Raw genomic sequence first — 23,747 nt, 5'->3', positions numbered from 1 at the left:
TCTAGTACAATGTTAAATAGAAGTGGTGAGGGGACATTTTTATCTTGTACCTAATCTGAGAGGAAAGCATTCACTCTTTGGGGCTTCCTGGATGGTTCAGTGGTACAGAGTCTGCCTGCAATGCAAGAGACACAGGAGACGTGGATTTGATCCCTGGGTCAGGAAGATCCCCTGGAGGCAGAAATGGCAACCCACCCCCTGAAAAAATCCCACGGACAGAGGAGCCTCACAGGTTACAGTCCAAAGGGTTGCATATAGTTAAACATGACTGAGCACACACTCACACATTCAGTCTTTGGCCATTATAATGATGCTGATCTTAGCTGTGGGTTTTTTGTAGATGCTATTTATCAGTTCAGGAAGTTCCCTCTACTGCAAGTTTGTTGAATGTTTTCATCATAAAAATGTTGGGTTTTGTCAAATACTTTCCTACCTCTATTAAGATGATAGTGTGGTTTTTGTTTCTCATTCCATCGTCATGATGTATTTTATTGATTGATTTTCATGTAGTTAACCAACCTTGCATTGTTGGGGTTGTGGGTTGTGGGTTGTGGTCTGTACTCTCTTTTTTTTTTTTTTTGGTGAATTTGATTTGCTAGTGTTTTGTTGAAGATTCTTGTGTGTGTGTGTTTGCAAAAACTACTGGTCTCTAGTTTCCTGTGATGTCTTTGTTTGATTTGGGGATCAGAGTAATACTTAAACAATAAATTGGGAAGTATTCCTTCATCTTCTAGGAATTGATATTTATTGTTCTGTAAATGTTTAGTAGGATTTACCAGTGAAGCCATCTGGGCCTAGGCTTCTTTTGTTGTTGAAAGTTTTAAAAGCATTAATGTATTCTGCTTACTTTCTATAAATCTGTTTAGACTTCTTTTTGACTCAATTTTGCTAGATTGTTTAGGAGTTTGTATATATCATATAAGTTACCTGATTTGTTGGCTTATATTTAGTTGTTCATAGTAATTTCTTATAATCTTTATTTTCCCTAAAGTCAGTAGTAGTGTGTCACTTTCATTGCTGATTTTGGTAATAATGAGCCCTTTCTCTTTATTCTTGGTCACTTTAGTTAAAGGTTGTGAATTTTACTATTATTTTCAAAGAACCAACTTTATTGTTTTATCCTCCTTTTTTCTGTTTTAAAGGTACCTTTTCTGTTTTAAAGTTACTTTTAAAAGTATCTTTTAAAGGTACTAAAAGTTAGAAAAATTATATTTAATATTTCCCCACATGTTTATCATTTTCAGTGATCTTTATCATACAAATCTAAGTTTCCATGTGGTATCATATTTGTACTTAAATTAACTTTTTATTGTAGTTCAGACCTGCTAGCAGTGAATTCTCTTAGTTTCGGTTGTCTGAAAAGTCTGTTTTGCTTTCATTTTTAAAAGATGTTTTACACAATATAGAATTTTAGTTGACACATTTTTTGTTTTTCAATACTTTAAAGATATTCCTTCATTGCATTCTGCCTTGAGTAGTTTCTAATGCAAAATATGCTATTAATCTTTAGCTTTGCTTTTATGTTTCCAGTTTTTCTTTCTTATTTTTTTGACTGTTTTCAGAATTTTCTCTTTCTGTTTGGTATTCAGCAATTTGTGAGTTATGTAGGGTTTGGCCTTCCTAGGATCTCATTAAGCTTCTTGGATATGGAATTTGTTTTTTTGTTGTTTTTGTTGTTGGTTTGTTTGTTTTTTCTATTAATTTTGGAAAACTCGAATCATTTTCTCTTTAAATACTTTTTCTACCATATTCTTCCCCCTCCATAACTGAGAATCCAAATACATGTCTGTCTGATGCTTTGACAGATTTTGAATTTTCTGTTCTTGATTTTCCATTCCTTTTCTTGTGTTTTACTCTGGATAATGTAGTTTGATCTCACTGATTCTTTCTCTCTGTGTCCTGTCTGCTCAGAAGTCCATGTATATTATTTTTAATCTTCAATATTATGATATTAAAATTTTTTTATCAGTTCCATTTGATTATTTTCTAGTTTCTATCTCTGATCATAAATTTTCCCCAGCTTTGTAACACATCCTTTAACATATTAATCACATTTTATAGTTCCTATTATAATCTCTGGGACTTTTCAGATTCTGCTTCTTTTGACTGTTTTAGCTTTTGACAGTAGGTCTTATTACTTTTTCCCCCTTGATCTTGTTAATATGCCTTATAAATATTTATTGAGTGCTGTATGTTATGTGTAAAAGAACAGTAGAGACTGAGGTTAGTAGTATTTATGACCAGAGGTGTGCACATCTTTTTTTTTTTCTTTTTTTGGTCAGGCCATTAGTGTGGGGGTTTTGTACCTATCTAGTCAATAGTTGAGCTGGGCTATTGTGTTTTGGTATTATTAGTTACCATTCTCAGGTTTCAGCAAGCCCTGCATACCTGCGCCATAAGGGAGGAGTCTCTCTGCTCTTTCTTGGCTCTCAGAGGTAGATTGCTGTTGTCTTTTGCTTTAGGCAAGGCTTTGGTTGGAGAAGTGCTGGTGCTGCTGCTAAGTCACTTCAGTCGTGTCCGACTCTGTGCGACCCCATAGACAGAGAAGTGGGGGGATGGGTATTTGGTTCTCCTTTTGCAGCCTCAGTATTGGGCAGGCCCTTAACCCCTGAGTGTAGGAGTGAGTGTTGTTAATGTTCTGCCCCATTTCTCATCCCTCTTGCCAGAGTTGTATCAAAAAAAGAAGAAAGGGCCTTGCTCCTCTTCTAACAGCAGACCTTTGCTTTGTATCAGTGTAAGGTCTTGAGCCCAAGCTGGCTTCCCCAGTTACAAATAGCTGTAATTTCTGTTTCTCTTTCCAGTCGACCTTTGCTAGTCACCAGAGGGTGAGCATATTCCTACCTTTCTTTCAGTAGCAGCTGGGCTCTTCCTTGGGTAGGAGGGTGTGAGGGTGTCTTCTTAAACACTTAAAAATTATCTTAGATATTTTTCAATATATCATATTTCAGTGTTGTCCTTTTATAAGATTAGTTCCTGATAAGCAGAGGCTGAATCTTAGATTTTTAGAGGATGACTGCTATTTGATTATTATTGTAATATGCCAATGTGTTTGTTCTTTTCCAGCTTAGGTTTGATTTCCGACTCTTTTCACATGTTTTTCGATAGCACTGCCATTTTGGCTGGATTGGCAGCGTCTGTTATTTCAAAATGGAGAGATAATGATGCTTTCTCTTATGGGTAAGACCTTTTTAAAAACATTTTTATTGAAGTATAAGAAATACAGAAAATAATACATAAATCTCAAGCTCACTTAATTTTCACAGTTGAACTCACTTATGTAACTTGAATCCTTGAAACCACCCCCCGTGTCTCCTTCTAGTTTCTTTAACACTCACCTTCTACTTTCCTGATTTGATGGGTTAGTTTTGCCTGTTTTTGGACAATATATAATTAGAATCTATAATATGTAAATTTTTTTTGCATCTAAGTTCTTTTGCATCTTGATTTTACCAGAGAATTTCAGGTGAGATTGTTACTAGATAGGGGAATTTCCCAGCTCTTAACCTTTTCTTTTTTTTTGTTTGAGAGAAGAGGAGGAAAAAGAAAAAGTTTCAGAATATGAATGTGATCATGTTTCTTTATTTTTCATTTTTGCTTGATATTTTGTTTTTGTTTATGTATTGTCTTCAGCTCTGCCTTTATGTAGAATATTTCTCTTACTTTTGCTGAATTCAGATGATTAATCAAATATTAGGAAAGTGTTTTTATGCTGAAGGGACTTGCTCTGAACATCTGGTCTCACTTCTGAGCCTTAGTAACCTTAGAGTCAGAGCTTTCTTTAGGCCACCTCTGATTGGGAGGAACAGTGGGGTTTCCATTATTTGATTTACTCTGCCTGAATGTTTTCTTTCTTTCTTTTTTTTGAGCCCAGAGTATTTTACAATGTAGTTACATTTATGCATTGGCAGCACTCACGCTTTGTCTCTCTTCCACCTGCTTCCTTGTCCCTACTTCCCTCTCACCTGCTTGTTTGTTCAGTTGCCCTAGGTCTTTCCCCCTCTCTTTTTTGAGTGCTGTCTCACATTCTCTCCTTTCTTTGCTGTCTTTCCTGTTTTCATTCCATCTCTCATTCTTGTCCCCATCCTCCTACTCATTTTTCTCCCCTTTGTTTCTCCTAAATTCCCTTTTCTCCTTTTCTATTCTTTCTTTCTAGTTACCTGGGTCTGTGTTCAGGTTTTTTCTCTTCCTCTCCCTTCTACTCTCATTCTTTGTCCTTCCCTCCCATCTTTTCTCTTATTTTTTCCTTTGTTCTGTTCTGTCCCTCTGTACTATTCCACTGTACCCCTCAGGTTCTTTCTTTCTCTCCCATCCCTTAACCTCTTCCGCTGTAGTTTTTTTTTTGTTTTTCAGGCTCTCTTTCCTTCTTTCACAGGTTCCTCTTCCCTGAGAACTCCCTTTCTTGTGCAGTTTCTCTCGTTCTGTCCCTCTCCCATTCACATCCACCTTCTTACATGAACTGTCTCTTGTATCTCTTCTATTCGTAGTCCTCCGCTGCTTCCTCTTTCTTTCTAGCTTTTTTGTTCTTGAGTAAGCACATACTGCTTGCATGAGCTTTTGTTCTCTTCAGATGTTTATTGAGGATCCACTATGATTTGAATACTGTGTTACTTCTAATGATATCAAAATGAATAAGGTATGACTTCTGCCTCAGAGGAACTTGTAGTCTGATGGGGAAACAGTTCTGTAAAAATACTGTAATAACTATACATTGTGTGACAAGTGCTAAAAGAGAGATATGTGAAATTCTGTGACAGAACTTTCTGATCTGGGGTATAACCCAGGTGATGTGGTTCCTTATAAAGTTAAAAAAAGTGAGACAAAAAACAAGTTATATTGTTTTTATAGTATAGAGCAAGAGGTCCTGTTTACAAATCCAAACAGCTTGAAAACTCAGAAAAGAACCTATTCCATGTCACTATATAATCAAAGATTCTTAAGTATATTTTAAATTACTAAAGAAAGGTTGTGTGTGAAATTATAATTTTGTGTTGGAAAATTAGTAATTCATACATATTTTATATAAAAAATCAAATTAGAATGTCTTATTAAGCAACATTTCTGGATAGACAGTAACTAAAAATTCTTAATTCTTAGGGTATCCTGTTTTCTATTTAGAATGCATAATCTCCTGGTATAAGATGGTTTTTAGAAATGGCTTTGAATACCTTCAGTACCATCGCAGGTTTTACTAATTCAACTTTAACTAAAATATATGAGAGTAATATTCTTGCCACCTTTTAATTTGTTTATCCTGTCTTCTTCCTCTTTGCTCTTTTTTTCTTTTGAGAAGGGCAAAATTAGGGAATAAAAGCTGCTGTAACATTTGAAACTGTTAGTAATCGCTATAGTAGTAGGTAGCAGCAGTAGAAATATACTGCTGTTTTGCCAGTATATCAAAATGTCACTGAACAGGCTAAGCCAGTGATGAATCCCCAAATTTCCAATTCAATATGATCACAGTAGCAGACTGAGTGTAATAGAAGAAACAATAGGAGGAATCTCAGAGGCAGCAAAAGCTTTTCAGTATTTTTTTGTGTGATGTCACCATTGTGTCTTGTCACACTCCTAATTTTGAAATAGTAAAGCCAGAATAAAGGTAATACACATCTGATGGATAGGTGGATGCATATGTACATGCTAATATACATATGTACATATACTTGTATATTTTTTGCTTTGGCTAAGGAATACAGGTGCGATCATTCTTAAATAGGTAATAGTACATTAATGGATCATACATTTCAATTCCCAGACAGTCTGTTCAAGTAAACACAGTCATTTGTAAAAGCAAGTGTGTCTGGACTTTACAAGTTTTTCATTTTAATCCAGCAATCAAGTTTAGCAAATATATTAAACCTAATTAAATCACTTTAGCCCAACTATTTATCAGAATTTATGGAACACCTACTAAGCATTAGGGACAAAGAGATACCTGAAAACTGATCTTGCCTTTGATCTTGAAATCTAGTGGAACTCAAGGACAAAAGGCTTTCAATCATGCATTAGCTATGATATTAGAAGAGTGGGTTAAAAGAAAGTGCTTTTTTATTTTGGAGGAGTAACCCTGCTGATACAGATAAATTCCTAAGTGTGGATTGTGGAAAGCAGGCAGTAGATTCTTTGAATTTAATAATAAAAAAAAGTATATGCTTTGACAAATAATATATTAATTCACTTATATGTATTAGAAGGTAGACATATGCTTTATATACTACTTTGAAATGTGCTTTACAGGGCAAACTCTGGCATAACGGTATGGAATATATTTTAAAGAGTTTGTTCTATTTACTTTAAAAATATTTTTGCAGTAAAAATTGTGTTATCTAGAAATTAACATAGAAAGCTTGAAAAAAATCATATTTTTGATGCTCCTATTACATTGTTTAAGGACCAGAGTGATTAACTGCTGTTAGCACCCTTTGAATAATGTCTGAACATGTTAAACTGCCAAGTTAAAGTTGTTTCTAATAACTTTAACTAAGCCAAATATAGCTCATGAAAAAATAAAATCTTTCCCCAATGCTTCACACAGGTAGGAAGCAGAAAGCTTCAGAAGTCCATGGAACAAAAGACAGGTATTTTAAAAATAGTTTAATTCAAATTATGTGAAACTAGAATTGATTCTAAAATTTAGGTAATCGAAGATTTTTTCTTAAATGTATTCATCTTTAGAAGAAGAGTGATAGAAATAGAAATCTCAAGTTGTCTCTGGGATAATTCAGAACTAATTTTATTTTTCCTCAAATCAAAGCTCTACTTGCCAGAGATTTGAAAGCTGAAAGATACAAAGCGAAAAGCATAAGGAGTTCTTAGAAAAGAAGGAATTAATAAGTTACAAATACCCTTTTTCAAGCTCTCTTCCTCAACTTTTTATCTTTGTATCCTTCCTTCTTTGCCCAGTTATCTGGTCCTATTCTTCCTTCTCCAGTTGCAGCTTGAGATTTACATTTCTCTGGAAAGTCTCTCTAAAACTGCTTACTCTAAAAAGGTCTTTTGGTTGGCTTGTAGATATCTCTGTATTTTATGGCATTCTTCTTTAAACATAACTCATAGTAATTAAATTTACTTTCTCAATTTTATGACATGTACAATAGAAATGCTATACTGTAAACACTGGGAGTTTGTTGGGCACATATAACTGTGTAGTATATTAAATTTATGATTTGGTTTTCTTTTAAAGAAATAACTTAATTCAGTTGTTTACTTTGCTCTTCTCTAGGTATGTTAGAGCGGAGGTTCTGGCTGGCTTTGTCAATGGCCTGTTTTTGATCTTCACTGCTTTTTTTATTTTCTCAGAAGGAGTTGAGGTATAGTAGATAATAATTAGAGCCAGTAAATTACATTTCTGTAATGAAAATGTTTATGAACTAAAGATAAATGTAATAGAGCTGTTTTTTCACACTGTCATTGAGTATTTACTGAGGCCAGTCTTGGGTTGCATAAAGTATTATGTGTATACAAGAGGAACTTATAAAATATTTGGAAAGTTATATGTGAAACTACTTGAAGACAAATAGTAGTGCTTTATAAACTGTGAATGATGTTCTGACACTGAAAGGTAAACACACAACAATCCTGGTGATGAGTTCTGTTGGAAATAGTTCTTAAGATAGAATCTGAGGATTTTGCCAATGAATCTTCAATATTTTGATGTTTAAGACAAGTAAAAATTTAAAAGTTAATCAACTTAAAATTAATTACAATATTTTAAGATTCCAAAGAAGGATGGTTTTAGTCCAAATATTCATACCTTTAAGGGTACTTACTTAAAAATAATAATTGTTACTTTTTCTGAAATATGTGAGCAATGGTTTTATTTCTGTTAACTGTTTTGGCAGACAATTTTGGAGTGGTGTTAATTCTGAAAATAAAAATTTTTTTTAATTGCTTTTTATTTTTATCAATTGATTAGTCAGAAAATATATCAATACAGTTTGTTTGTATTCTGTGTTTTCTAGAGAGCATTAGCCCCTCCAGATGTACATCATGAGAGACTGCTTCTTGTTTCAATTCTTGGGTTTGTGGTAAACCTAGTAGGAATATTTGTTTTCAAGCATGGAGGTCATGGACATTCTCATGGCTCTGGTATGATGGTTAGAACCCTTTGTTTCTTCATTTCTGGTTTCTGTCATAATTATTCACTTTTGAAAATTGATGATTTTTAAAGTCTAACTCTATATTGATTTTTAATAACAAGAACAATATATTAATTGACTCATGTTAATGTCTTCCTGAACCTTCTCCTTTTGTGGCTTCTCAGAGTTGTAGTATCAGTTTGGTGTGGCTACTTCAAGACCTCTGTAGCTCATCTGTTTGGTATGATAACATTTATATAAAGCAAATACCAAAATGACAATACAGATTTAGATATTAAAAATCCATGTATGGGGGTATGAAATTTATACAATCTGTCTTTGAGATCCTTCCACCTGGTGTCCATCAGTGTACCTTCTCTTGTTCACAGACACATAAAACTGCATGGTGTGGGTTACTGTGGTTTATTTAAACAATCTTCTATGTATTGTCATACTTCCATATGAAGCATATCTTTATGAACACATGCAAACGTTTCTCCAGAGCTGTGCTGTCCTATATAGTAGTTCCAAATCACATGTGACTATTTAAGTTTACATTGTGGTTAATGAAATTTAATAAAATTAAGAATTCAGTTAATGACATTTCAAGTGCTCAGTAGACACATAGGGTTACCATATTGGATAGTAAATATAGACAATTTCCATCATCAAAGAAAGTTCTTTGAATTGAGAGTTTCTTGAATATGAATAGAACTGCTGAAACACAGGATATATAATGTTTAGTTTCATTGGACATTAGCAGTTTGCCCTCCAAATGACTCATTTACATTTACCCCAGCGTAAAATGTAAGTACTAGGATTCTTTCACCCATATTAGAACTTACTATTATGGGTTTAAAACCATTTTGCTGATATTTTGATAAAAATGATATCTCATTTTATTTGGTATTTTTTGACTAGTAGTGAGGTTGAAAATCTTTCTGTATGTTTTTCGGCCATCATTCAGATTTTTTCCTTTTCTGGAATTGTCCCTTCCCCCTTAACACCCCATTTTTCTATTGTTTTATTATTAATCCATTTACAAGCTTTTGTTTATGTATTTTGTATAATAATTCTTTGTTTTATGTGTTGCAGTTATCTCTTCCCAGTCTGTGGCTTCTCTGTTTAAACTTTTATTTAGGGGTTTTTAATTTGGATATAGTCTAGTTTCCTTTTTTTTTTTTTGTCTTACATACTTTGTGGTATGTTTTCTGCTTTTTTTTTTTAAGGAGTTCCTATCCCTGAGTCTTAAAAATAGTCTTATTATTTAATACTGTAAAAATTTTGGTTTTTGTCCCAACTACGTGGTCCTTCATTTATATATATTTTTGTAATGAAGAGTTAGGACTTTTTTTTCTCAGTGTGAATAAGCAGTTTTCCAAGCACCATTTATCAATTTGCTCATTACCTCACTGATATAAAAGGATACACTTAGCCTAAATTACCTTAAATATCAGATTATTTTTGGCCTCTTCAGAATCACATGGGAATAATTGCTATAAACTTTATGTTTTAACATCTGGAAGGGTTAGTCTCATCTTTCTCTCTTTTTTTTCCTCCAGAGTTGTTTAGGCCTGTCTTGTTCATTTGGTATTTTTAATCACCTTGTCAGGTTTTATGAAAAATCTTTTTGTGATTTTATTGGGAATGCATTGTCTTTATGTTTAATTCTGGGAATTAACATCTTAAATTTTGAGTCCTCTATTAAATTGTCTTAGTCACTTTGGTTCATTTTTAGGTATTTGAAAAGTTTTTTCTATTAAGAATGAAAACTATTTTTCCTGTTTGTCTTAATTACATAGCCAGAATCTCTTATCACAGTGTTTAGAAATAGTTATAGCTTATATCATTGTGTCAACCTGTATAATCACCTGGGTAACTTTTAAAGAAACGTTGGTGCCCAGATTTAATCCCAGAATATTTACATCAGAATCTCTGGAGGAAGAGACCCCAACATCAGCATATTTTGAAGCTCTCCAGTCAACTTTAATGTGCAATAAAGGTTCAGAGCCATTGCTATTTAGAAAATGCTACTGAAGTTTTACCAATGAGTCTGATGTTTGTGGTCTGTTTCTGATAAAACTGTTTTACCAAGTTAAGAAAAATTTTTTTTCCCCTTCATCTATTGAAGTAATCATTTTTCCCCCCTGCTTTCGTTAATTTAAAGTTGGTAATTATGTTGATAAGATTTTTCTCATGAGAAACCATCTGTTAATTTGAGAGTTAAAACTTAGGTCTGTGATCCATTTTATGTCAATTTTTGTATATGGTATGAAGTATAGTCCAATGTCATTTTCGTGTATATAAATGTGTGGCTGTCTGAACAGAATTTTTTTAAAGGACTGTTTTTCCCCATTGAATTTTGTCTTGGCACCCTTGTCAACAATCAATTGAGAGTTTAGTTCTGGACTCTCAATTCTATTTCATGGATCTGTATGTCTGTCCTTATGCCATTACTATGCAGTTTTGATTAATGTAGCTTTTGGGTATGTTTTGAAATTAAAACATTTGAATCGTCCAACTTTATTCTTTTTTAAGGTTACTTTAGCTACCCTGGGTCCCTTCATGCATTTCCGTATGAACTTTAGGATCAGTTTGTCAGTTTCTGCCCAAAAAGGGAAGCTGGGGCTTTGATAGAAACTGTATTGAATCTGTAGATCAATTTGGGAATTATTGTCATCTTAACATCTTAAGGCTCCTGATCCATGAACATGGGATGCCCTTCCATTTATTTTTAGCTTCTTTAGTTTCTTGCAACAGTGTTTTGTAGTTGTTCGAGTAACTATCTCACACTTCTTTTGTTAACTTTACCAGTAGAGGTTTTTTATTTTGGCTGCCACAGGGAGGCCTGGCGTGCTGCGATTCATGGGGTCGCAAAGAGTCGGACACGACTGAGTGACTGATCTGGTCTGATAAGTTTAGGATTGTTTTCTTAGTTTCATATTTGGATTGCTCATTGCTAGTATAGGAATATAGCTCATGTTTGTATATTGATATTGTGTCCTGCCACATTGCTGAAGTATTCATTATTCTAACAGGCTTTTAGTGGAGTGTTTAGAATTTTCTATATACAAGCATACCTTATTTTATTGAGCTATGCAGGTTCTGCATTTTTTACAAATTGGAGGTTTGTGGCAGCCTTGCATCAAACAAATCTAAATGCCCTGGCTAGATCCTACAGTTAAATAGAAGTAGTGAGAGTGGACATTCTTTTCTTTTTCCTGATTTTAGGGTGAAAGCATTCAATATTTCATTATTAAATATGATTTTAGCTGTGCTATCTATGGGCTTTTCAGAAATGCTCCTTATCAGATTGAGGAAGTTTTCTTTTTATTCCTAGTTCATTGGGTGTTTTCATCATGAAAGGGTATTGGATTTTTTTAATGATTTTTTTCCCTTCATTTTTAAAGGTAATCAGTTGGTTCTTTTATTCTATTCATATAGTGTGTTATATTGCTTGGTTTTTTGGATAATAAACCACCTTTGCATTCTTAGGATAAATCCCATTTGGCCATGGTTTGTAATCCTTTTGACATACTACTGGATTTGGTTTGCTAGTATTTTGTTGAAGACTTGTGTGTTTATAGAAGACTTTTGAACCCTGGTGGTTCAGATGGTAAAGAGTCTGCCTGCAATGCAGGAGACCCGGGTTTGATTCCTGGGTTGGGAAGATCCCCTGGAGAAGGAAATGGCAACCCACTCCAGTATTCTTTCCTGGAAAATCCCATGGACAGAGAAGCCTGGCGGTCCATGGGATCACAAAGAGTCAGACAAAACTGAGCGATTAACACTTTCTGCACTTGTGTTTATATTCCTAAGGGATATTTGTTTGCAGTTTTCTTTTAGTATCGTTGGCTGGTGCTGATATCAGGGTAAATTGTCCTTGTATGAGTTGGGAAGTATTCCCTTCTCTTCTGTTTTTTTGGGGGCATAGTTGAGAGATATCTAGTGAAGTCTTGATTCTTTGTAAATGTTTGGCAGAATTTGCTTGTGAAGACCAAGCGTTTCATTGTTGACAGTTTTAAAATTATTAATTCAGTTTTTTTGCTTGTTATAGGTCTATCTGATTTCTGTTTTCTAATGAATCATTTCAGCAGTTTGTGTGTTTTTAGAAATTTGTTTTATCTAAATGACTTATTAATAATTTTAGATATGTATTAAAAAGTATGTCTTTTCTTTTTCTCATAAGGTCAGCAGTGATTTTAGTAATTTTTACTTTTTTTTTGTGGTCAGTCTAATTATTTTAACCTTTTTGTTTTTCTCTATTGCTTTTCTTATCTTTATTTCATTTCTGCTGTAATGTTTATTATACACTCTTTTCCTTGCTTTTGGATTTAGTTTTTTTCTTTTTCTAATATTTTAAGGTGGAAGATTAGGTTATTGATTTGAATTTTTTTTTTCCTTTTAGCAGAGGCTTAATAGCTATAAATATTTGTCTAAGCATTGCTATAATGTAAGTTTGGGTATATCATGTTTTCAGTTTTGTTTATCTCAAAGTATTTTTAATTTCCCCTGTGATTTCTTCTTTGACCCATTAGTTATTTAGTGGTATCTTTTTTTATTTTCTCATATTTGTGAATTTCCCTAATTTTCTTCAGTTTATGATTTCTGATTTAATTCCATTGTGATAAGATGACATACCTTTTATTATTTCAAATTTTAAAAATTTTTATTGAGTCTCATTTCATATTTTAATGACCTACCATTTGTCTATCCTAGAGATTCTTCCATGTGCATGTGAGAAGAATGTGTATTCTGCTGCTATTGGGTAGGATGTTCTATAGCTGTCTGTTGGGTATAGTTTGTTCATAGTTATTCAGTCTTCTGTTGCTTTGTGATCTTCTGCCTACTTGTCTATCCATTACTGAAAGTAGGGTGTTGAAGTCTTCAAGTAATATTGTTGTAAGTTTTCCAGTTAATTTTTTTATTTTTGCTTCATGTATTTTGGAGCTGTGTTGTTCAGTTCATTTATTTCTATAATCATGGATATCTTCCCGAGGCATAGAACTTGCTAATAGCATGTTCTTTTTTTCTCACAGTAATTTCTGGCTTATAGTATTATGATAGCCATTCTGGCTCTGTCTGTCTCTGTCTTTTTTAACTGCTTGCATGGCATTGGTATATTTTTCTGTCATTTTACTTGTAACTTATTTATGTCTTTGAATCTATAATTTGCCCCTTATAGACAGAATATAGCTGAATCATTGTTTTTAGTCCATTTTTTAGTCTCTGCCTTTTGACTAGAGGTTTAAAAAAATTTACATTTCATTTAATTACTACTAAGGTAGAATTTACATCTGCCATTTTGATATTTGTTGTCTGAATCTTTTGTCCTTTTTGTTGCTCTGATCCTTGATGCTTGTCTTTTAAATTAAATGGATATTTTCTAGTATACCTTTTTAATTCTCTTGTTTCTTTTATTGTATATTTTTTTAGTTCTTTTCTTAATTGTTGCCCTGGGGATTACAAACATCATCTTAATTTAAAGCAGATTAATAGTAATTTAATAATTCAGATCAATAATAATTTAATAATATGCAAAAACTTTGCTCAGATATACCTCTATTCACACCTCCCTTATTTATGCTACTGTTGTCAGACAAATTACATGTTTTTATGTTATAAGCCCATCAGTACAGTTTTGTAATTATTGCTTTATGCAATTGTCTTCTAAAACATACAGGAGAAGAAACAAGTTGCAAATTAAAAAATACATTTATCTTCTCTTGCAAGATTACTGTTACTGGTGCTCTTTATTTCTTTATGTGGATTTAAATTACTATTTAGTGTTGTTTCATTTGTAGGAAATACTTTTGTTTATGTGGAAGTATCTGATTTTTCCTTTATATTTAAAGGAGACTTTAGTTGAATTTAGAATTCTTGACTGAGTCATCTTCTATTTTAAATTTGTTATCCCATTGTCTTTTGACCTCTCTGATTTTTGTTGTGAAGTCAGCATTTAATCTTATTCAAGATCCCTTGTACATACATACATCTTGTACATACACCTTGCTATACAATTTTCAAGATTTTGATGTTCATTGATTTGACTATGATGTCTTTAGATATAGTTCTATCTGAGTTTATTCTACTTTGAGTTTCCTGAACTTCTTGAATGTGTAGATAATATTTTTTGTCAAATTTGGGGAATTGCCATCTATAATTTCTTCAGGTATTTTTTTATATTTCTTTTTCTCCCTCTTTTCTCTTTGGGACTTTTTTTATAATTAATTTGGTAGACTTGATGTTTTCATAGGTCTCTAAGATTCATTTTTCTTGATTTTCTTTTTTCCACCTGTTTTTCAGAGTATATAATCTCTATTGATCCATCTTCAAGTTTACTGTTATTGCAGCCCAGATCTGTGGTTGAGCCCTTCTAAAGTGGATGTTTTATTTCAGTTATAATGTTTTTTTAATTCCAGAGTTTCTGTTTGGTTCTTTATTAACTTCTATCTCTTTATTAATATTCTCTTCTTGATGAGTAATCATTATTGTACTTTGATTCTTTAGACGTGATTTCCTTCTTTGACCGTATTTGTAGTAGCTGATCAAAGTTTTTGTCTATAAAGTAAAAAATCTGAGTCCCCTTCAGGAACATTTTCTGTTGGCTGGTTTTTCTCCTGTGTATATGGCATATTTTTCTCTTTCTTTGAATATCTTACTAATTGTTGAAAACTGGACCTTTAATTTTAAAATGACATTCAGTATCAGTTCAGTTGCTTAGTCGTGTCCAACTCTTGGCGACCCCATGGACTGCAGCACGCCAGGCCTCCCTGTCCATTACCAACTTCCGGAGTTTACTCAAACTCATATCCATTGAGTCAGTGATGCCATCCAACCATCCCATCCTCTGTCATCCCCTTCTCGACAATGACATTGGTATCAGATTAATTCACCGTCTTCTCTCAAAGTTTGTTGTTCCTGATATTATTATAGTTATTTATCCTATTGCATGATTTCCTTGTGTTGATTCATGTCCTGCAGTGTATGTCGATTGAATTCTTGAAGCTGAGCTCTGAATCTGATCGTTATCACATTGAGAATAAAGATTTTTTTCCAGGGACTGCCAAGTTTGGACAAAATAGTGACTGTGATCTGTACATATTGCTTTTAACAGAGCCTCAGAAGAAATCAGATCTCTCCAGTGTCTGCAAAGCTGCTGACTTTTGGCTAATTTCAATTGAGCTTAGGCAGGAAGTGGAATGGAACTAACCCCAAGTTAAAACATCAAGACTCGGCTGTCTAACTGAGATTTGGTAGTTTGTTGGATAGACAATTTTCAGTTCCTTTTGTGGTTTTGGTTAATTATCAGACTTCTGAAAGTTTTTAGTTGTGTTTCCCATATTTTAGTTGTTTTAGGAGAACTAGCTTGCCAACGACCTCTGTCTACCATTCTGAAAGTTGATCTCCCTATTCATAATTTTTCATATAATGTACTACTGAGTTTGATTTTAGGGTATTTAGGATTTTTGTAAATATAAGTGATATTTTTTAATTAGGTAGCATTCAGTCACTTTCTATATTTTGAAATAGTTTGTAGAAGATGTTTCTATGATGGTTAGGTAGTTTTTAGGTTTGCTGTGGAGAAATGATTCCTCACTATTGTGTGCCTTTTTTCCCCTAAGGATTCTACCTGATTTAATTTTACTGGTCCTTTTACCAAATGCAGCCATTTCCCTGTCTCTGCCTTAATGTAACCATATTCACATATTATTTTACCTTTGTTAGTATTAATGCCATTTCCTTCTTCAATATGTATGATAGTACTTGACAAAGTTTTGGCCAAGGTTTTTGTCCATGTTCACTGTTTTATCCCCAATGCCTGGATGGTACTGTAACATAATGTGTTCCAACTAAGTACTTCTTGAATGAATGAGCAACATTATCTAATCTCTTTAAATCCTTCTGTGTACTTCTCACTTATTTTTATCTCCAGTAGAGTCTGCCACTTCTTACTGTGCTTTTATTTCCTTCCTAAACTCTATCCTAAGAACTCAGTATTGTTTTAATGAATCTATGGGGCTTTCTAGGTGGCTCAGTGGTAAAGAATCCGCCTGCCAATGCAGGAGATGTCAGAGACATGGGTTTGATCCCTGGGTCAGGAACATCCCCTGGAATAGGAAATGGCAACCCACTCCAGTGTTCTTGCCTGGAAAATCCCAAGGACAGAGGAACCCCACAGGCTACAGTCCATGGGGTCGCAAAGAGTTGGACACAACTGAGCGACTGAGCATCATCATTTTAGCACTTTCTACAAAGAAATGTTTATTTATTGAATATTGATTGAATATTCATATTTGAACTGAATATGGTTTGAGCACTAATTCTTTTCACTAATGTCAGTATTATTGTAACCATTAAGTAATACATTTTTACATACCTTTTGTTCTTACACACTTTGTTTTTAGGCCATGGACACAGTCATTCTCTCTTTAATGGTGCTCTGGATCAGACACATGGCCATGGAGATCACTGCCATAGTCATGAATTGAAACATGGTGCTGCACATAGCCATGATCATGCTCATGGACATGGACACTTTCACTCTCATGGTGAGTACAGCAAAAATACTTTCAAATGGACAGTTTCTTAAACAGAAATGGCATAGATTAACTTTTCAAGTTGAAATAATCTGTTTAAAAATATTGCAGTCAAGTTCCTTTCTAATAAATTGGACTAAATGGTTTCTAAGACTAGTTTATTTTCAGTATAAAATGAAATTAACTTGGCATAAGGCAGTGAGTGTAGGTTTTTTCAGTGATTTTATCATAATAAAATGCCACTATTTTAAATAAGTGTCAGTGAATGGGGACCATTGCATTTCAGCAGTTTTTTTTTTTTTTAATTATGATAAGGCCTTTTGTGCCATATATAGGCTTATAAAAATATAACAGTTTTCAATTTTCCACATTTTTATTGTAATTTTAACAGATATCACCTGATATTTACCTCCAGTTCCCTTAGAAGTCTTTCTATATTAACTTATATAGTATTGGATACTAAGTTATAAGGTATTTATCAACTTACTTAACATTTTATTTTAAAATTATATTTAGTTTATTCACAGAATTTTAGAATATTACTAATCTAATAGAAGCTGCTTGGGTGATACAGTTTGATTAATCTTTAAATAAGTTATATGCTTAAAGATTGTCTGTGCTTGCCACAAAGGCAGAATCCTAAAGCTTTCAATCTGAAAAGATGAAATGGGCCTTAGGGATTGAGTAAGCCCCTAATATTTTCAGTCTCTAATATTTGCTATACTTTTGAAACTATTTATTACACTGGTCTGCTTGAACACCTTGCTTTTCTAAGCTTTTTGCTCACACGCATTGCAAAATAATTTTGATAAAAACTGTATATTCACATTCTTAGGATGATTTCTAAAAAAAATTATTGTTTAATTGCAGAGAATATAATTTGATACTTTGTATTTTAGAATGAAACTTCCATATTATTTTATTGAACATAGTCAGTGGACTCTAACTACCTTAGTGATTTGAGACCCACTGTCACCTATTTAAAAATATTTAAACAGTTGTTAATTTTATAACTTCCTTTCTCCTGGAATTTTTATTTCTATTCTACCTCCTTTCCAGAATTTTATAAAGTGGAATATACTTGTGTTAAGGCTTTAATTGGTCATCTGTTAATATTTCTTGGCAATAAAATAGGTATATTAATTAAAATCTTTTATCTTTTAGGAACATAAGACAGCATTTAAATGTTTCTTTCAGATGGAATTATTGTAGCTTTTACTAGTATAAACTCAATTAAAATAATTATGTTTTGATTTTGATACATATATAATCATTAAAAAGCAGCATTGTATTTGAAATACATATCTTAATGAGATGATTGAAACTCTTTTTCTCAATTAGTTTATAGATAAATAACTTATTAGCATAAAATAGGTTTTGACATCAATTCTGTTCCTGTTTTCCATCTTTATAATGTAAGCTCTAAGAAACCTTAAATAGAAGGAATTCTGTTGTAGCAGTTTCTGTCATTTCTTTGATTACCTTCAGAATTATATTCCAAAAGTTACATAGTGTATCATCAAATATTTTTGATGATCTATTAATTGGTAGTTTTATTAGCTAATCCCTACCTTTTATTAGAAGCGAAGAATTAGAAACTGTGTTACTTACAAAAAGATTTGCTAGCCAATCTTTAGAGTCACTGCCACCAACATTTACAATTGACCCCTTGTTTGTTGTCCTAGGCTTTTTCTAATACTCTGGGGAATACACTGTGATAAGCTTTTAGATAGATGAGAATTAGCCCTTCTATGGGAAAAGAAAAGATTTGGAAATGACTTTAAGACCCAAAGAAATTATAGTAACTAGTAAATAGAAATGCCAGGCCTCAAACAGGGAATCTGACTTCAAAATCTGCTGTCAACTGTTATTCTGCGTTCAGTATTTTATAAGCCAGTCTGAGAATGCAAAAGTAATAGGGCCATTATTCCATTTTGCCTGTAAGAACCATTATAGTCTCACTATGCAGTACTGTGAACTTTGTATTTATTGGAATGCTGCACTGTGAGTGAAGTTAGATGGGTTTTTGTTTGTTTTAAGTGCTCATATCTTAGTGACTTAAACAGTAAAAGTTTATATCTTGGATTGATTGCGTAGAGGGTAGGGGCTTTGTTCCTCATGGCCATTCAGGAATCCAGGCTCTTTCCATCTTTAGGATCCTTAACTCTTGTATCCCACCACTGGATTCTCTGCATCTAGCCGGAGATAGAATATATAGCAGATCATGTAGGATATTCTGTGAGCTGAGCCTGGAAATAATTTACATCTTGTATTTTTTTTGTTTACGACTCAGTCACATACACCACCTAAGTCAGGTGATCCTTAACTCAGGGACCCTGGGAAATCTAGTTAAGCTGTTTATCAGAGAGGAAGAAGAAATGGGTCTGGTAAGGAGGTAGCTAATGTCTGCCACAGAAAACAAATTTTATATCCAAAAGGATTTTCAGATTTTACATAGGTGGGAGTTATTTTATACAACTATTATATTAATATAGCTGAATATACGTTATAAAATAATTATGTCAAAAATGACTGTTGTCTCTCTTCAGTGACTGATATTGGGAAAACTGGACAGCTGCATGTAGATCAGTGAGTTAGATGACACTCTCACACCATACATAAAACTAAACTCGAAGTGGCTTAAAGACTTAAATACAGAACATGACACCATAAAAGTCCTAGAAGAGAACGCAGACAAAGCATTCTCTGACATAAATTGTACCAGTGTTTTCTTAGGTCAGACTCCCAAGGCAATAGAAATAAAGACAAAAATAAACAAGTGGGACCTAATGAAACTTACAAGCTTTTGCACAGCAAAGGAAACCATAAACAAACTGAAAAGACAACCTACTGACTGGAAGGAAGTATTTGAAAATGATGCTACCGAAAACGGCTTAATTTCCAAAATACACGAACAGCTCATACAACTCAATAACATGGAAACAAACAACCCAATCAAAAAATGGGCAAAAGATCTAAATAGACATTTCTCCAAAGAAGATATACAGATGACTAATAGGCACATGAAAAGATGCTTAACATCTCTAATTATTAGAGAAATGCAAGTCAAAACTACAATGAGGTACCACCCAACACCAGTCAGAATGATCATCGTGGAAAAGTATACAAATAACAAATGCTGGAGAGGATGTGGAGAAAAGGGAACCCTCCTACATTTCTGGCAGGAATGTGAATTGGTGCAGCCACTATGGAAAAGAGTATGGAGGTTCTGTTTAAAATAGAGTTGCCATGTGATCTAGCAATCCCACTCCTGGGCGTATATCTGGAGAATGTTGTTGTTCAGTCCTGCAGTTGTGTCCGACTCTGACCCCATGGACTGCAACATGCTAGGCATCCCTGTCCCTTACCATCTCCCGGAGTGTAACTAGATCAAAAAGATGCACCCCAGTGTTCACAGCACAATAGCCAAATAGCCAAGACGTGGAAGCAACTTAAATGTCTATCAGTAGATGAATAGATAAAAAAGATATGGTATATATGCACAATGGAATACTATTCAGCCATAAGAAAGAATGAAATAATGCCATTTGCAGCAACAGGAATGGATTTAGGGATTATCATAATAAGTGAAGTAAGTGAGAAGGAGGACGATAAATACAATATGATATTTATCACTTATAAATCTAAAATACTAGCAGATTAGCAGATACAAACTACTATATATAAAATAAATAAGGTCCTACTGTATGGCACAGGAATATTTTATAATAAACCATAATAGAAAAGAAAAAAAATGACTGTCTTTTTCTGGACTAACTATGTATAGACAGTAATCTCATGCCCTGATCAGGAGCCTGATATTTAGAACAGTTATACTTTTAGCTCTCAGGACTTTTAAGATGACTACATCTTTCTCCCCATGCAGCAGTACCATATTTAGACCAAAATCATTGCATAACCTTATGCTTTTATAATTCTTCTGGCATTGTCACAGTGTTCCATCAAAGCTGGAGTAGGCAAGGGTAGGTCCACTCTTCATTACTGTGGGCCAAGAACTAGGACTCTGTTAGTCATAATCAGAAAGCTCATCAGTCGTCCTGATGCTCCCTTACAACAGATACTGCTGATCATTTACATTGTTTACCTGTATTTTTGCTTCGACGTTAATGTTGATTAGTGATCTTCCAACTATTTAGTATAAAAATTGCAGTATATTTTTATTTCTTCATCAAAAAGGCAAAATGAAAAAGTATTTTTATCTCTTCTGTATGAAAATCTTGCTGCATTCATCTAGAAGCTATTGGGAAACTGTTTGCCATAGTCCAGTTTTCCTGGAAAATGTCCTGGTTTCATTTCTTGGTCTTCTTATAATATCAAGGGGTAGTTTTGTTTTTTCTGAATTTTCCAACTGTAAATTGATGTAGCAAACTCTGTAAATATGCTATGGATATTAGAAAATTCATAATGTTTTTAATTTACTGGGTTTTTTTAACCAAATTGCCTAATATAATAATTTCCTAAATACTCTGTACTATTGATGCATTTTGAAATTTTTTATGTCTATCTTCATTTAATTACCATATTAAATTTTAAAAATAATTTTGTAGGTCTGATGTGGCTATGTAATCATGCATCCTTCACGATACATTTGAATGAAAAGTACTCTGAATTGCAAAAATTGAATCAGGAATTGAAGACATGTTTTAAAATAATTTAACTTAACTCTCTACAGATGGCCCCTCCTTAAAAGAAACAACAGGACCCAGTAGACAGATTTTACAAGGTATGACAAGCTATTTGTATATTTCTCAGTTTTATGCAACTGGCTTCATAGTTTTGAGCTAACTGTAGTTTTCCTTTAAGAAAAACGAATAACATAGTATTTGTGTTTAAAATGTTAGCCTTCCTAGTTGATTTTTTAGTATGTATTTCAGTTCAGTTCAGTTAAGTCACTCAGTCGTCTCCGACTCTTTGCGACCTCATGAATCGCAGCACGCCAGGCCTCCTTGTCCATCACCATCTCCTGGAGTTCACTCAAACTCACATCCATCGAGTCAGTGATGCCATCCAGCCATCTCATCCTCTGTCGTCCCCTTCTCCTCCTGCCCCCAATCGTTCCCAGCATCAGAGTCTTTTCCAATGAATCAGCTCCTCACGTGAGGTGGCCAAAGTACTGGAGTTTCAGCTTTAGCATCATTCCTTCCAAAGAACACCCAGGACTGATCTCCTTTAGAATGGACTGGTTGCATCTCTTGTAGTCCAAGGGACTCTCAAGAGTCTTCTCCAACACCACAGTTCAAAAGCATCAATTCTTCGGCACTCAGCTTTCTTCACAGTCCAACTCTCACATCCATACATGACCACTGGAAAAACCATAACCTTGACTAGATGGACCTTTGTTGGCAGAGTAATGTCTCTGCTTTTCAATATGCTCTCTAGGTTGGTCATAACTTTTCTTCCAAGGAGTAAGCCAGTCTTTTAATTTCATGGCTGCAGTCACCATCTGCAGTGATTTTGGAGCCCCCCAAAAGAAAGTCTGACACTGTTTCCCCGTCTATTTCCCATGAAGTGATGGGACCGGATGCCATGATCTTCATTTTCTGAATGTTGAGCCTTAAGCCAACTTTTTCACTCTCCTCTTTCACTTTCATCAAGAGGCTTTTTAGTTCCTCTTCACTTTGTGCCATAAGGGTGGTGTCATCTGCATATCTGAGGTTATTGATATTTCTCCCAATGTGTACTAGTAGGTATGTTAGCAGATGTTCTTTTAACTGTCACTGAGCTATTTTCTTAACATTTAATAAGAAGATTAAAATATTCAGAAACTAGACTGCTTAAATATATATACTCATGCCACTGACTCTAGGAACACCATAATAGTATGTTTGCCTTTGTAGAATTGTTAAATAATTTTTCTAAAAATAATATTCAGTATGAATTTATGTTGTAGAAAAATTTAGTGCTAAAAATGTAATGCAGCCAAACTCAAAAAATGTATAACACCAAGAGTGAATCCAAATATGAACTATGAACTTTGGGTCATAATGATATGTCATTTGTAACAAATGCACTATTCTGGTGGGGGATGTTGATAATGAGAGGGACTGTGCCTGAGTTGGAACAGTGGGTATAAGTGAAATCTGTATATCTGCCACTTATTTTGCTGTGAACCTAAAACTGCTCTCAAAAGTAATGTCATATTTTCAAAAAAATGTGATGCAAAGGAGATCTTTTGCATATACATAAGCATCAAATGGTAAAACGTAAACAGGAGCTTACAGGTTATGTAAAATGATACATTACAAAATTTTATAAGCTAGAGACAATCTGTCTTGTCCCTGAACTATGGCAGTTTCTTTTTGGGGATGTGAACTGATCTTTGGCTCTGGATTTCTATATAGGTTTCATTGTCAAAGTTCCTAATTTCCAGCTGCCCATCTTCCTGCCTTTATTTATTTTTAAAAATACTTATTTATTAATTTTTGGCTTCATCCGGTCTTAGTTTTGGCATGTGGGATCTCTCCTTGTGGCACTTGGGCTCTCTAGTTGAGGGGTGTGGGCTTAGTTGCCCGGAGGCATGTGGGAACTTAGTTCCAGACCAGGGATCAAGCCCACATCCTCTTCTTTGAAAGGTAGTTTCTTAACCACTGGACTACCAGGGAGGTCCTCTTTGTTAACTTTTGACCACAGTCCGACTTTCTCACTAGCTTGTGATCCTGTTTCTACTGTGCTTATTTTTATTTTCTCCACTGTTTTTTGATATAGCTCTTGCTTTTTATTTTTCCCCTGGGACTGTATTCCTTCATCCTGAGGAGCTCATTTCAGGAGGCTTAAATGTGCCTTCTAGTCACTAATTTTCCTTTGTGAAATATAGAGAATTGTTTTAGGGCAGCATTTGTTGAAATAACTTGTAATCATGCATGTGTAATACTGTACATTTAACCTTGATAATAAGAGTTAAGTTTTAGTTATGGAAATCATCACAAACTGAGGAAAGGGAGGTCAGATTTGCCTTCCTAATTATCTTTTATATAAGCTGTTGTAAAAATTAACTGATATTTTCTGAGTGTCCATTTATGGTGGCTAAAGCAGCCCATAGTATAAATGCCAGATACTAACACTTTTCCACATAGATACTCACAGGTGAAAACCAAGTTTACTGAATTTTTCA

General features: G+C 33.9%; 1 protein-coding gene across 1 annotated transcript in view; it reads left to right on the top strand.

Annotated features, from left to right (window-relative positions):
* Positions 1–23,747, top strand: part of SLC30A7 (solute carrier family 30 member 7) — a 99,640-nt gene that overhangs the window by 11,643 nt on the left and 64,250 nt on the right. Inside the window, exons 3-7 of the mRNA XM_061411038.1 lie at positions 3,064–3,177; positions 7,220–7,307; positions 7,959–8,085; positions 16,484–16,627; positions 21,309–21,359. Of these exons, the coding sequence (XP_061267022.1) occupies positions 3,064–3,177; positions 7,220–7,307; positions 7,959–8,085; positions 16,484–16,627; positions 21,309–21,359 (524 nt within the window). The remainder of the gene's footprint in view (positions 1–3,063; positions 3,178–7,219; positions 7,308–7,958; positions 8,086–16,483; positions 16,628–21,308; positions 21,360–23,747) is intronic.

This window comes from Bos javanicus, chromosome 3 (genome assembly GCF_032452875.1).
Source record: "Bos javanicus breed banteng chromosome 3, ARS-OSU_banteng_1.0, whole genome shotgun sequence".
In the NCBI taxonomy this organism is placed as follows: Eukaryota; Metazoa; Chordata; class Mammalia; order Artiodactyla; family Bovidae; genus Bos; species Bos javanicus.
The sequence above is the reverse complement of the archived record's forward strand: the minus strand, read 5'-3'. Positions and strand labels throughout refer to the sequence as shown.